The sequence below is a fragment of the Phoca vitulina genome, unplaced genomic scaffold, assembly GCF_004348235.1.
Source record: "Phoca vitulina isolate PV1807 unplaced genomic scaffold, GSC_HSeal_1.0 scaffold33, whole genome shotgun sequence".
NCBI classification, from domain to species: Eukaryota; Metazoa; Chordata; class Mammalia; order Carnivora; family Phocidae; genus Phoca; species Phoca vitulina.
The window spans coordinates 194,620-207,615 of NW_022589736.1; the positions used below are offsets into that span (position 1 = coordinate 194,620).

Consider the following 12,996-nt stretch of genomic DNA (forward strand, 5'->3'; position numbering starts at 1 on the left):
TCCTGGGAAACTCGGAGCAGCGGGTGGAGATAGAGGCTGGGGTTCAGGTCCCCAGTCAGGCCATTCCTCTAAAGCCGGAACAGCCCGGAGCTGCTACTGGGAGCCGCTGTTGCCAGGCGGGGGCAGGGCTGCAGTCGGCTGCTGTGCTCCAAGAAACACCCGCTCTTCCGAGAAAAGGAGCGTCCTGCGGTAGGAACGCGCCGCCGCAACCGCGTGGGTGCAGGCCAGGGAGGGGACGCTGAGCACAGGACTGGTCCAGTCTAAGCGCCAGCCATTTGTCCCCGGTCCCCAGGGCTTAGCTCCACCCACATGCTCCCAGCTGCGTCCCCGCAGAGTCCCGCCCCTGGGAACAGAGGATGCGCCTCCGCGGCGACTCAGGACAACACCCCCCCCATACACACACACACACACACACACACACACACACACACAAACACAGCCAGACCCGCGGTGGAAGACCCGTCCCCCTTAACGGGAGACGACGCCCCCCACCAGCACGGCCAGAAGGGACAGCAGGAAGGACAGCGACGGCCGCCCTGAGGCGTGATTGATCTCGCACGAACAATCGCAGGTCCCAGGTTCCAGGGTCGCTTTGGGGGGCCTGGGGGCGCGTGGGCCAGCGCTGGGGGCCGGGCAGTCCAGCCACTTGGGGCCCATGGGTTGCGGGGCCTCGGGCTCGGCCTTGACGCTGCCCTTGGGGAAGCGCCAGTAGTGGGCGCCCTTGAAGAAGTAGGTGTCACCTGCGGGGGTGGGAGGAGACACTTCGGGGGCCGGTCCAGGCTGCCCCTCCCGCGGGCTCCCCGAAACCCCCAGGATGGCCCCTCTCCCCGTCCCCGCGGCCTCCAGCCCCTCCCCGCACCCTCTCCCACCTGTGTTGCTGACGGTGACATCGTCCGGGGCGTGAGGCGCCCCTTCCCAGAGACTCAGGTCGCGGGGGTAGCCGGGGTCCGGGCGCGCCGCCGCCTCGTCGTAGCGCCAGTAGCGCTGGCCCCGGATCAGGTAGGTCTTCCCGTTCAGCGGCCACGAGAACACGGCGTCCACCTCCTCTCCCGCCGGCAGCCCCAGCTCCGTGAGCGGCCGCGGGGCGCCCTCCAGCTGCCGGTCCTGGAACACCCAGAACTGGGGGCCTGCGGGGGAGCCGGCATGTGAGCAGGTGCGCCCCCCCGCGCGGGCCCAGCCGCGCCCCGGCGCCCACTCACCGCTGAAGAGGAGGATGCGGCCGTCCGGATGCCGGGCGTAGGCGGCCTGGATGACCTTGACCTGGGCGGGCAGCCCCTCCCAGAAGCGGTGGAGCCGGGCGGGCCGGGGGGACACCAGCTGTCCCGAGGGCTGCAGGCGCCAGAACCAGGGGCCTGTGGCGGAACAAGGGTCGGGCGTGGGGGCAGGAGATGGCAAGAGGCCTTCGCCCTCAGAGCGCGTGGCTGGGAGACAGTGCTGGCTCTCTGTCTCCCGCGGCTGGCGGAGCAAGTCCGCCTGGGTTTTAAGGGTGCAGTGGCTCTGGGGTGAGCAGCTCTCCTAGGCTTTGCCTTGTGTTTTTAGCACTGAAAGTCCTGCATCCTGGGAACCCCCACAGGCGTGGTGGGTCATCCTAAGGGGGTAGGAAGCCAACTCTATGGGGTCAGGGGAGATCTGGAGTGACTCACCTTTGAAGAAGAAGATTTCACCACGGATGTTAGCGACAGCGTCAAAATTGCCATCACATCGGTCAGGGATGGGAAGAGAGGGGCTACAAAGGAAAGGAGAGGTGAGCAGAGAGGGGCTGAGGCTCCTGGTCTCTTTGCTTAACTGTTAGGACAGTCCTATGAGGAAGGGACTCTCACCGTGCCCATCTCACCAAGGACCACACTGAGGTTAGGGACTTGACCCCAGGTCATACGGCCGGAGAGGGACTCACCTGTTCGGGGGCAGGGCAGGGGGCGGGGGAGGAGGAGCCAGGGGTTTCCTTGTGGGCTTATCATATGGGGTTTGGGGCACCTTCCCTGTGGAGAGAGAGTCAGAGAGGCGTGAGTTCCCAGACCCCGCCGCAGCAGAGCCCACAGGGCCAGCCGCCCTTCCCCAGCCCCCGTACCGTAGAGCTGCTGCAGGCCTTCACGGTCATCCTGGGACAGGCGGTACTTGTGGGGGTCGCCCACCGGGCCCTGGTAAAAGGGCCTCATAATTGAGTCGGGTGCTGAGGAGTGGCCCAGGCCCAGGGCGTGGCCAAACTCATGGACAGCCACAGCAAACAGGTCAGTCCCCTCACCATCTGGGGAAGGAGGGAAATTGGGCTAGAGCTGTGCCCCTCCCCCACACCAGGAACGAAGGCCGCCAGGAAGCCCCTGGAGTGGGGCCGGCCGGCAGACAGGAAGAACCAGGAGACCCTCCAGAGGTGGCTATACCCAGACCCTTCTGTGAGCCATTCTGTCCTTCTTGCGTGCATTCACTTATTTGGTAGATTTTTTTGAGTAGCCTTGTCTGGCAGTTCTGGGAACTTGGGTACGGGGCTGAAGAGACCCACAGAAGAGGTAAGGGAAGGGGTAGGAGGAGACAGTCTGGACAGACGAAGGGGTGACCTTTCGGATGTAGCGCCGGCTCCCAAGCAAGGAAGCCTGTGCATGCAGAAACACTCTGGGGGGGAGCAGGAACCTGGGGGTGCATGCATTTCTCTCAAGGAAGCCCCAGTCCCGCTCCAGTCTGTGGTCAGAACTCCCCACCCACGGTCTCCTTGGCCTCGGTTCCCAAGACCTTCACCCCACTCCCACCCCCATGGTGCTCCCCCTCCTCCCATGTGCACCCCGCCAGTGCCCCCATCCCCTCAGTCCTCTGTCACCCTCCCCATCTCCCCCTTCCCACAGCCTCCACCCCTCCCCTGCCTCCCTCAGGTCCTGGGCTGCCTCCCTGCCTCTGCAGCTTCATCCATCTCCTCAGGCAGACACTCAGACCAGTCTGCTGGCCCTGGCGGCCAGCCTCGTTCCCAGCCTCTCTGACCACAGCCTCTTCCTTGGGGACCAGCCTGGGTGCCAGGAGTGAGCCTCTTCACACTCCCAGTTGCTGGCCAAGTCCCAGCTCCTCATCGATCCACCTGCTATCTCCTAATTCAGCCGCTGAGAGGCCAATAGAGCAAGACTGCAAGACAGCCAGAGAGGCGAGCAGCTGCCCAAGGAAGCACAGTTTCCACAGATGTTGATCTACTGCCTGGAAATCTCTAACTCGGGCCAGCACTGTTGAAAGTGGATTTACTGGAAGGGGCCTGGTGATCCGAAAAGCAAATTTCTCTCAGCCCCTAAGGTCTGCTGGATGAAAGTGAAGAAAGAAATGCGTGGCTGAGTCTTAAGAAGAGTAGCAAGTACTTGCTCTCATTCTCCTCTCACAAAACCTCTTTCTTCTGTCCTCATTTGACAGGTGGGAAACTGAGGCACAGGGAGGTCAAGTCAAATGACAGTATAGCCAAGTACTCTGGCCGTATTGTCCTGCCTTTCAGCAGCGACTTCAGATGGTCTTGGTCAAACCGTGTACGTGTTGATGGATTTGGTCGTTGACTGTGGGTTTTCTTATTGCCCTGAGGCCTTTTTCTGAGAAACTGGAGGAAGCTGGGTGTCTACATCAAGTAGATCTCCTTCATCCCTCACCCCTCCTCCCCCTGCTTTGCCTCCCCTTTGGCCACACCCTTCCTCGCACCCTTCTCATGCTCTGCAGCTGGGGGAAGACACACAACTGCAGCCCCAGCCCCAGCCCATGAGATTCCCGGTGGCCAGTCTTCGGGGGTCCTAAACACCTCCTCTCAGCTCTGCTCTGGACCTCATCAGACAGCTCCTTTGCACTCTCCACTAGCCTCAATTCCAGGCCCACAGCCCCTCAAGCTGCTCCCCAGCTCTGGCCCCCAACTCTTAGGTGACAAATGCTGACAAATGTGTTTCCTATTTCATCAAGACAGACCATCCGATGCAATCTGTAACTTCCTGTGTGCCTGGGCAGATACCTCCGCCTCCTCCATGCTCGCCTCCTGCCTCCTGCCCTGCCCTGTGCAAGGACCCTGCTTCCCTTACCTCCTCAAGGACAAGGACAATGCCCCACCCACCCCTCCATCCATCCCTGCATTCCTGCACCCATGTGTCTATCCATCCACCCATCCTTCCATTCATGCATCCATCCATCCATCTGTCCATTCATCCATCCATCCATCCATCCATCCATCCATCTATCCATGCATGAATCCATTCATCCATCCCCCATCTCTTTCTTTCTATTGGCTCATCCAGCATCACCAAGTGCTCAAGACTCCCTCATCCTAAGCCACCCCAGTACCTATCTGCCCCCATCCACACCCCTCTCCTTCCCTAGCAAGTTCTGTCGTCAGTGGTCTAAACTCAGTCTTCACTTCCTCGGCCCCTCTCACGCCTAACCTCACTGTGGTCGGGACTCCTTCCCCACCCGCCAAGTCTGTAGGCACCAAGGTCACTTTGTTCTCAGATGATCACATCCAGGCCCCTGTAATTTACTGGCCTGGCTTGCTGCCCTGCCCACTGCTCCCTGTTCCCCTCGTCACCCTTGTTCCTGGTCACCTGTGGGCCTGTTCTTCCTCCATTTCCTTTGGTTCCTCCTCTCCTTCTACCCTCCCCTCAACTGTGGGGCTCTCCACAGCTCTGTGCTTGACCTTCACGTTCTACACTCTCCTCCCGGAACCTCACCACCCCCCGAGTGCCACCAGGCCACTCTGCAACGAGCAGAGTGCTCCTGCGTACGGGCCCTGTGCCGACCGCTGTAGGTGAATTAAAAGCCCACCTGCCGGCAGGTACTATTATAATCCCCATTTCTCAGATGATGAAACTGAGCACGGCGTAGCAAGTGGAGGAACCCTGACCGGAGTTTCGCTGCAAGCTGGCGTGCTCAAATGCTCACTTCTGTGGATGCTGTGGGCACCTCGCCCAAGTCAGAGCCCGTGTGCTCATTCCCTGGCTGCCCCCTTCCCCAGAAAACGGCTCTCCCTCCTGGCCGGCCTCCCTGCCGCGGCTCACAGCCAACGGCGGATTGCTGAGGGACTAGAAGAGCTGGACCCCTTGCCTCCAGGCAGGACCAGCCGTGTGGGTCAGGCTCCTCTCAGCTGAGACCGCATCCTGACTAAGCTTCTTTCCCCAGCTCGCTCTGGTTTCCCTTTCCCCTACCAACATATCCTGAGAAACTGCTTGCACAAGAACTTTCATCTCGATCTCTACTTACGGGGAAGCTGACCTAAGTGAGAGAAGCCCCAGTTCTAGAGTGAGACACTCGACCACGAATGCACCGCCCACACTGAACGGCCCACGAGCGCTGCAAACATACAGCCAACCTAAACTCCCCTCTGCCCTCCGAGAGCCTGCTCTTCCTCCTCCAGGGGCCCCTGAGTCAGAAACCTAGCCATCACCCCTTCCTCCCCAACCCCTCTGCCCCCAGGATCCGGTTAGATCCCAGTCTTGCCCACCCTGACTCAACTGTCCTCTGACCCACATCACCCAGCACCATCCCTTTCCTGGACCCTCCAGAATGCAAGACCTTCCACGGCTCCTGTTCCCTTCCCCCATCCTCCCCATTCTGTCCCCGTGCTTCCAAGGCCCTCTTGTTATGAGACACACACTCTCCGTCCCGGCACCGTATTTCGGCCTTCCAGCCCCCCATGTCCCCCTGTGCTCCTACCCCTGACGACCCTGGACTCAGCTAGCTCACCGGCTTGTGCTTTTCTCTGCATCCTCCCCGCAGCCCTACATGCCCCAGGGCAACAGGACCTGGTGTGCTAGTTGGCCCTCAGTATACACATGTGGGGTGAATAAAGTCACCACTTCTAGGAAGCCCCGTCAGTCAAAGGCTTTGGGTAGCCTCTGAGCACCACAGGCTGGAGGACTTCCTCTGCTAGGATTCCCCCAAGTTGTGTCACCATGTGTAGCAACTGCCAGTTAGTCTTCTGACTCAGCTGCTGCAAGGGGCTGTTTTCACCTCTTTTAGTCCGCAGCTCGGAGCTGGACGCCTGAGAGGCCTCGGTGATGGGTAATGTTCTGTGTCAACTTAGTCAGACTATGGTGCCCAGTTGTTTAGTCAAACACCAGTCTAGATGTTGTTGTGTAGGTTATTGTGTAGACGTAATTAACATCTACAATCAGTTGACTGTAAGTAAAGCAGATCATGCCCCATGGTGGGTGGGTCTTGTCTAATCAGTTGAAGGCCCGGAGAGCAAAACCTGAGGTTTCCCAGAGAGAAAGGAGTTCTGCCTCAAGATTGCAACATAGAAATCATGCCTGGTTTCCAGCCACCTCGCTTGCTCTGCAGATATCAGACTCAGGACTGCAGCATCAACTCTCACTTGAATTTCCAGTCTGTGGGCCCGTCCTATAGATTTTGGGTTTGCCAGCCTCCACAATCCTGTGAGCCAATTCCTTAAATAAATCACTTTGCACACACACACACACACGCACACACGCACACACGCACAGCACTGGTTCTGTTTCTCTGGAGAAGCCCAACTGATACAGCCCCCATCGATACATGTGATTCAAACCGAATTCTTAAGGACAGACAGACCTGGGGAGAGGACCTCTCAGAATAGGGAGATTGTACCTTTTGACCCATAAGTCCATGTCTCCTCGTCATCAAAGTGAGTGTCCCCAGAGATGGGGTGTTCCCCGGGGAAGAAGGCATGGGCTAGGGTACCTCCCTGCCCGTCGAAGGGGTAACTGTCCTGGTGGTATGCCCGGGCAAAGTCGATGAGGATGTCGGGCTCTGTTGGGTCCTGAGAAACCAGCTCCTGGAATTTGAGGCCTGACTCAATGCCCCAGGTGGTCAGGGCATGGTGCATGAGGGTCCGCACCGTCTCCTGGGTCAGTGCTGAGCTCTGCGGGAAGGAGCGTACCCTGGGGAGACAGAAGGCAGCCGGTCCACACGGGGCCCAGCAGGCAGGCCAGGGTGGGGTGCGCACCAGGACCTACCTCCACGTCAGGGTTTGCTTCCTCCACGTGCTGCCGCTCAGAGCGTACCGGCGGCGGCGGCGGCGCCTGACCAGCTCCGCCACCCCCAGCAGGTCGGGCAGGGAGCAGCGGGGCCTCTGCATGGTGGCCACCGTCACTGGGTCTGGGGGAGAGGGTGTGGGGGAAAGGGATCAGCAGGAGGACAACCTGCTGTAATCATGGTACCCGCTAACCTTCCACGCGGACACACTGAGGCTCAGAGACGTCAAACAACTTGCCCAAGAAGGCCTCGCAGCTCGGATTTGAACACGGGCTAGCCAGGTCAGGTAGCCAGCTCAGATCAAATTAGGACCCCGCTCTTCAGGGCAGTGTTACCCTCTTCACCGGGCCCTGGATGGACTGGCTGCCTCCGTGTGATGCTCAGCTCTGGGATCTGGGGGTCCTGCTTCCCTGAGCCCTGGCGCTGGGACTCTGGAGAAAGGAGCCACGGGGGTGCAGTGCAGATCCCTCTCTGAGGCCGGAGCCCCCTGGGAGGTTGCTTGCCCATACCTCATGCCCTAGGTCCCTAGTCCTCACCACATCCTAGAGTCCAAAGCCCCCAGGCTGGCTGGGCCTCTGGTCTCCCAGGTTAGATCTGCCTGGAATCCCCTTTCCTAGTTCAGCTCCCTTCCCAGCTGTCCCCTCATCTTCAAATGAAGGTCAAACCTCACCTCCTTGGTTGAGGTGACAAAGAGTAATGGGGCACATACAGATGCTAGACGCTACTTGGCAGTAGGCAGGACAGAGAAAGGTCCTACCTCCCTTGTAGCTAGCCAGCGTTCCCCCAGTTCTCTCTTCTTCCCCATTTTACCCGACAGATGAGCCTCTCAGCTCTACCTCCAAAATATGCACCCTGGATTCAACTGCTTCCTTCCTGGTCTCCATTTCCACCTTCCATTCTCCATCAGCAAGCAGAGGAAGCTTAGAACTGTAAATCCAATCCAATTGTCTCCCTCCTTCAAACACTCCAGTGGTTTATCATGCTTGTAATCAAACCCACCTTTCAAGCATCGCCCCCCACCCACTCCCAATTAGGTTCTTGCTTAACTTTTCAATCCTTCTCTCATTACACGACACACCAGTTTGTGCCTACCACAGGGCCTTTGCATTTCCCTGGGACACTCTTCTCCCACATCTTCCCATGGTTGGCTCCTTCTATTTGTGTCCTGTGAGTTCTTTGTGTCATTCGAGCTCCTCTCACCCCCTGACACCTTTCAGAGGGATCTGCCCTGACCAGCATTTTATTTTCTTCAAAACACGGATCACTATCTGAAATTATCTTGCATATTTTTGTTCTCGATCTGTGTGCGTGTCCCATGAGAGCAGGGACCTTTTCTGCTTTGTTCCTCACTGCACCAGCAGAGCCTGAAATGGCCTTACACGTAAGAGATTCTTAGTAAATATTTTTTGGAAAAGGACTGCCTGAGAATCTCATGGGTTTGGCCCCAAGACCAGCATTTCATAGCTCCTGTGATTCAGGTGCATGCTGAGGTTTAGATACTGCTGGCTAATGGTCAGGCTGGGTGCAGAGGCAAGGCTGGGGAGGGGTGTGGGGGGGTCTACCTACCCAGGAGGCCTGTCTCAGGCAGCCCGGCAAACCTCTGCATGACCTTGATAGCATCCCTCAGCTTTTCAGGGCTCTGCAGCTGGGCTTGGGCAGGGTGGGGTGGTGGCAGATAGCCATAGCGGGTCAGCCAGTCCTAGACCATAGGAGGGAACAGGGGAAGCGGATGAGTGGGAGAGACACCCCCTTCCCACCACCATCCTGGAAGTCCCACCTCTCGCCAGGCATCCAGGCATCCGGAGCCCAGGGGGCCCAGCCCCGGTGACTGCCTGCTGTCCATCTCAAAGTGCGGGCTCTCCAGCCCTGGGTTGTGTCCGGACCCAAGAGTCCTGTCCTCCACCTCCCCACCCCTACCCCTCAACAGATCTTCAAATCAAAGCCCCAAACTTGATGGGTCCAAGAATCTGGGTCCCCAGACCCCATCCCCAGTCACTCTTTGGACAGTTGAATCAGCTCCCAGCCTGGTCCGGACCCCACCCCACCCCGCAGATCCCAGGAGCCCCCAGACCCCGGCACTCACCACTCCCAGGCTCACGTCCTGCGCGGAGAGCTCCCGGGCGCGCGCGGGCGGCGGCAGCAGCGGGAACAGCAGCGCCAGGAGCCTGAGCATGCCCGCGGGGCTCGAGGGGACCTGCCCAGGGCCGCTCTGGGGACCTGGGGCAGGGGGTCCGGGACCCGGAGAGGCTCGGGGAACCCTGAGCGAGCTAGGAGGGGTGGGAGGGGGGACCGGGGGTCGCGCTGCGGGTCCGCGACCCTGGGAGGCACCACGCGGGGGACCCGGAGACGTCCAGCGGAGGGCCCAGGTGGACCGGGGTCGCTGCGGGTCCCGGGAGGGTTGAGAAGGCCCGGGAGGGGGCGGAGGTGCAGGATCCGGGTGCGCGGCGGCGGCCTCTGGGTCCCGGGCCGACCCTGCCGGACCCCGCGCGGCGCGGGCGGCCCCTCCCTCCGGGCGGGGCAGGACTGCCGCAGCAGATGAGCGGTGGCGGCCGGGCGACGCCAATGGCCCAGCCTTCGGACGCCCAGCGAGCAGGCGGGAGCCGGCTTCGGAGAGCGCGGGCGGCGCCGGTGGGGGGCGGCGAGGAACCCCTGCCGAGCGTCCCCGCCTCCGATGCCCCGGCCGCGCCCGCAAGTTTCTCTTCCCAGAACCCGGCTCCGCTGGGACTCTCCGCGGCACGGCTCGTTTCTGCTTTCTCCACCGCGCGCAGCCCGGCGGGTGAGGGGAGGCTCCGGGGCGCCCCTCCCCCCGCCCTTCCGGGAGACCCCGCGGCCGGCAGCCGGAGGCTGGGACGCTTCCCTTCGCCGCGGGGTCCGGGGCCGCCTCCCCGCCCGGCTCTGCTGGCGCCCCGGTGTGCGCGGTGCCGCTGCCCGGGCTCCCCGCCTTCATTCCCCGAGCCCCGTGAGCCGCGCGGGTCTCTGCGTCGGCAGGCGGGGGTCCCGGCCGCCCCGAGACCGCGCCCCCTCCCGCAGGTGCTAGACGTGTAGGATCCGGTGCCAGGTGCGCAGAGTCTGGAGCGGCCCGGGGCGGGATTTGCAGGACGGAGGAGGGGGTGAACCGGAGCGGATCCGGCAGAGACTTGGGGACCCGTAGAGCCACGCCTCACCCCCGCCGGGGAAGCCCAGTGCTAGGAGGCCTTGCGGCAGGAGAAGGACCGGGAGGAAGGGGGGGGGGGGGGGCTTTCCGGCGAGGGGAGAGGTGCGTGCGAGTCCAACAGCTCTGTCTCTGCAGCAGGGCAGCGATGGGGCCCCCTGCGTTTTAGATAAAATAAATACTGAGCAGGATTAGCGAGCTGGAGATACAAACTAAAACACTGAAATCCTGTATGCGTCCAAGCCAGCTGCGCTAACAAAATACCACGGACTGGGCGCCGGAAACAACAGACATTTATTTCTGGAGGCTGGAAGTCCAAGATCCAGGTACCGGCAAGGTTGGTTTTTCCTGCCATTTCAATTCCTCCCCTGGGTTTGCAGGTGGCTGCCCCCGGCTCGTCCTCACCTGGTCTTTCCTCTGTGCCCGGCACCCCTGCTGCCTCTGGGCACCCACATCTCCTCTAACCGTAAGGGCACAGTCAGGCCACCCTCACGGGCTCGTTTTGCCTTCGCTGCCTCTGGAAAGGCCCTGCCTGTAAAAGCAGTCACGGGCTGAGGTCCTGGGGATTAGGACTTCAACACAGCAGTTGGGGAGTGTGGGGTGAGAACACAGTGCAGTCCATGATAAACCCCATGTGTAATAAAAACCTGCACTTCGCCTTCCCAGCTTCTCCTTTATTCTCAAACCGCACTCAGGAGGCTTCTGACACCAGGTAGGTGTTGGGTTTTCCCCAGATCAAAGCATTATTTGGGACACCAGCTGAGTGTCCTGCAGCTCAGTTAGATTCTGGCACTCACTGGAGGTACCACAGACCCCACAGGGTAAGGGCTCAGTCCCTCTTCTCCCCAGCCCCCCACTTCAGATGCCAATCACTAGTAGTAGGTCCCTTGGTTACCCACAACTTTTCCCAGCTTGGCTACAAACTGGAGGTTCCTGTGAGCCCCTCTCCCCTCATTCCATTATATGCTAGAACAACTCACAGAACTTGGAGAAACAAGTTTACCAGTTTATTATGCAGTGAAGGATATAACAGAGGATACAGATAAACAGCCAGATAAAGAGATACATCAAGTAAGGTCCGGGAGGGTCTTGAGAACACGGGCGCCTATTCCTGTGGAGCTGGGGGTGCCACCCTCCAGCATGGAGATGTTACCAACCCCGAAGCTCTCCAAACCCCAAACTTTGGGGAGTTCTATGGAGGCTCATCACATGAGCATGATCAACTAATAACTCAGTCTCTGGTCCCTATCCCCTCCCCGGGTGATGGCAGATGGGGCTGAAAATTCCAAGCTTCTAATCACGGGTTGGTCTTTTAGCCTCTGTCCAGGAGCTCTCCGGGAGCTCACCAAGAGTCACCTCATTAGAACAAAAGACACTCCCATCACCCAGGAAATTCCAAGGGATTTAGGAGCCCAGTGTCAGGAACTGGGGTCAAAGAGCAAATGTTAGAACAAAAGATGCTCCTAGTGCTCTTACCACTTAGGAAATTACAAGAGATTTAGGAGCTCTGTGCCAGGACCCAGGGGCTAAGGCCCAATATATGTATTTTCTTCTATTATTTCACACACACACACACACACACACACACACACACCCCTGGTCTCTGGCCACGGGACCCCTTGCAGCAAAATGATATGCACCTCAGGTACTGCACATTACTAGTATCCCATGCAGTCCTCAGTAATCATTCCAGTCCATCATCCTATTGCATGAAAATGTCTCTCAGGGTGAGGCCACTCGGGTTTGCAGGCTTCTCCTCAATCTTGTCAGGGTGCAAAAGCAGGAGTGGTCTCGGCACATGTATGGCTTCACCCTTTTGGATGTCTGGTACAATCGAGCTAAGATGACAACATCCATCTCTTGCTCTGAGCCTCTTTGGAGGTATTCATGGAATACTGGATTTCCCTTATGACATAACTCGTTTATTCATTACTTTCCCCGTAGCTACTATTCTTCCTTTTCTCCATTTGCACCCAAACTCCCCGGCCTCTGGACGGGACGTGGGGTTCTGCCACTGTGCTGGTCTAGGTCGCGGGCAGGAGCACCAGTCTAGCAAGTGCTTGCTCTCAGCCCACTGCCGTCCACATAGGGTGAGTCAGGTTACAGGGGTGCGGCTGCAGAACTAGGGGGCTATGTTTACCACCAGCCAATATGGCTGCTTTTACTGTTAACACCAATTCTGTCAGATGGGGTGACGGCACATCCCGCCCCGTCAGGCCCGTAGGAATTCTGACACAAGGTTTAAAATGCAATTGTAGTTTCTTGTTCTGGAGCCCTCGCTGGGTCAGACACTGGTCATATGACCACTGCATCAGGGAGGGAAAAGAGCAGATGAGGTGATGTGGGGATCCTGGCACCTTCCCCACGCCTTCTTCCCCAGATCCACCGGAAAAGCAGAGAGGACGCTCCTTTACCCCACTCGTGTTCACGGTGAGTGTGAGCACACACCTGTGAAGGCTGTAAGCCAGCCCTCCCAAACTTTATAAACACCCCCTCCTGTTTTAGACAACCAATGTTTTAATCGCCTCTTCCAATGCTCTACCAAACTAGTCTCTGAGGAGGCTCTCTCTCTGCCCATTGTTGGACATTACGGGCTGTAAACGGTGGTCCTCGGTCTGAAGAAATGGTTGGCTGTCGCCTCTTCTCTGTTCTCGTTATTTTATGGCTCTCTGAGCATTTGCATCCACCTGGTTGAGTCTCTCAAGCCAGACTGTACTTTGGGGATGGGGCTGTGCCTGACTGGGGAATGTTTCCTCTAACTGCTCTTGTAAAGCAGAAGGCGGCGATCCGATCCCTGTAAGCTTGAGAGCCAACGGAGTAGTGCAGGGAGGGGCCCCGGCTCTGTGCTCTGGCCCTTGTGTAGACAGTGTGAGCGCCTCCCAGCGACGACCACT

General features: G+C 59.2%; 1 protein-coding gene across 1 annotated transcript; it reads right to left on the minus strand.

Moving 5' to 3' along the window:
- Window positions 1–455: 455 nt before the first annotated feature.
- On the minus strand, window positions 456–9,244 carry MMP25 (matrix metallopeptidase 25). Its single transcript, XM_032425920.1, has 10 exons — window positions 9,035–9,244; window positions 8,518–8,650; window positions 6,933–7,074; window positions 6,565–6,857; window positions 2,069–2,245; window positions 1,895–1,979; window positions 1,644–1,726; window positions 1,200–1,352; window positions 870–1,127; window positions 456–740 (listed from the first exon to the last, which is right to left on the minus strand). The coding sequence occupies exons 1-10, from the start codon at window positions 9,122–9,124 to the stop codon at window positions 469–471; spliced, it is 1,686 nt and encodes a 561-aa protein (XP_032281811.1). The 5' UTR covers window positions 9,125–9,244; the 3' UTR covers window positions 456–468.
- Between the last annotated feature and the right edge of the window lie 3,752 nt (window positions 9,245–12,996).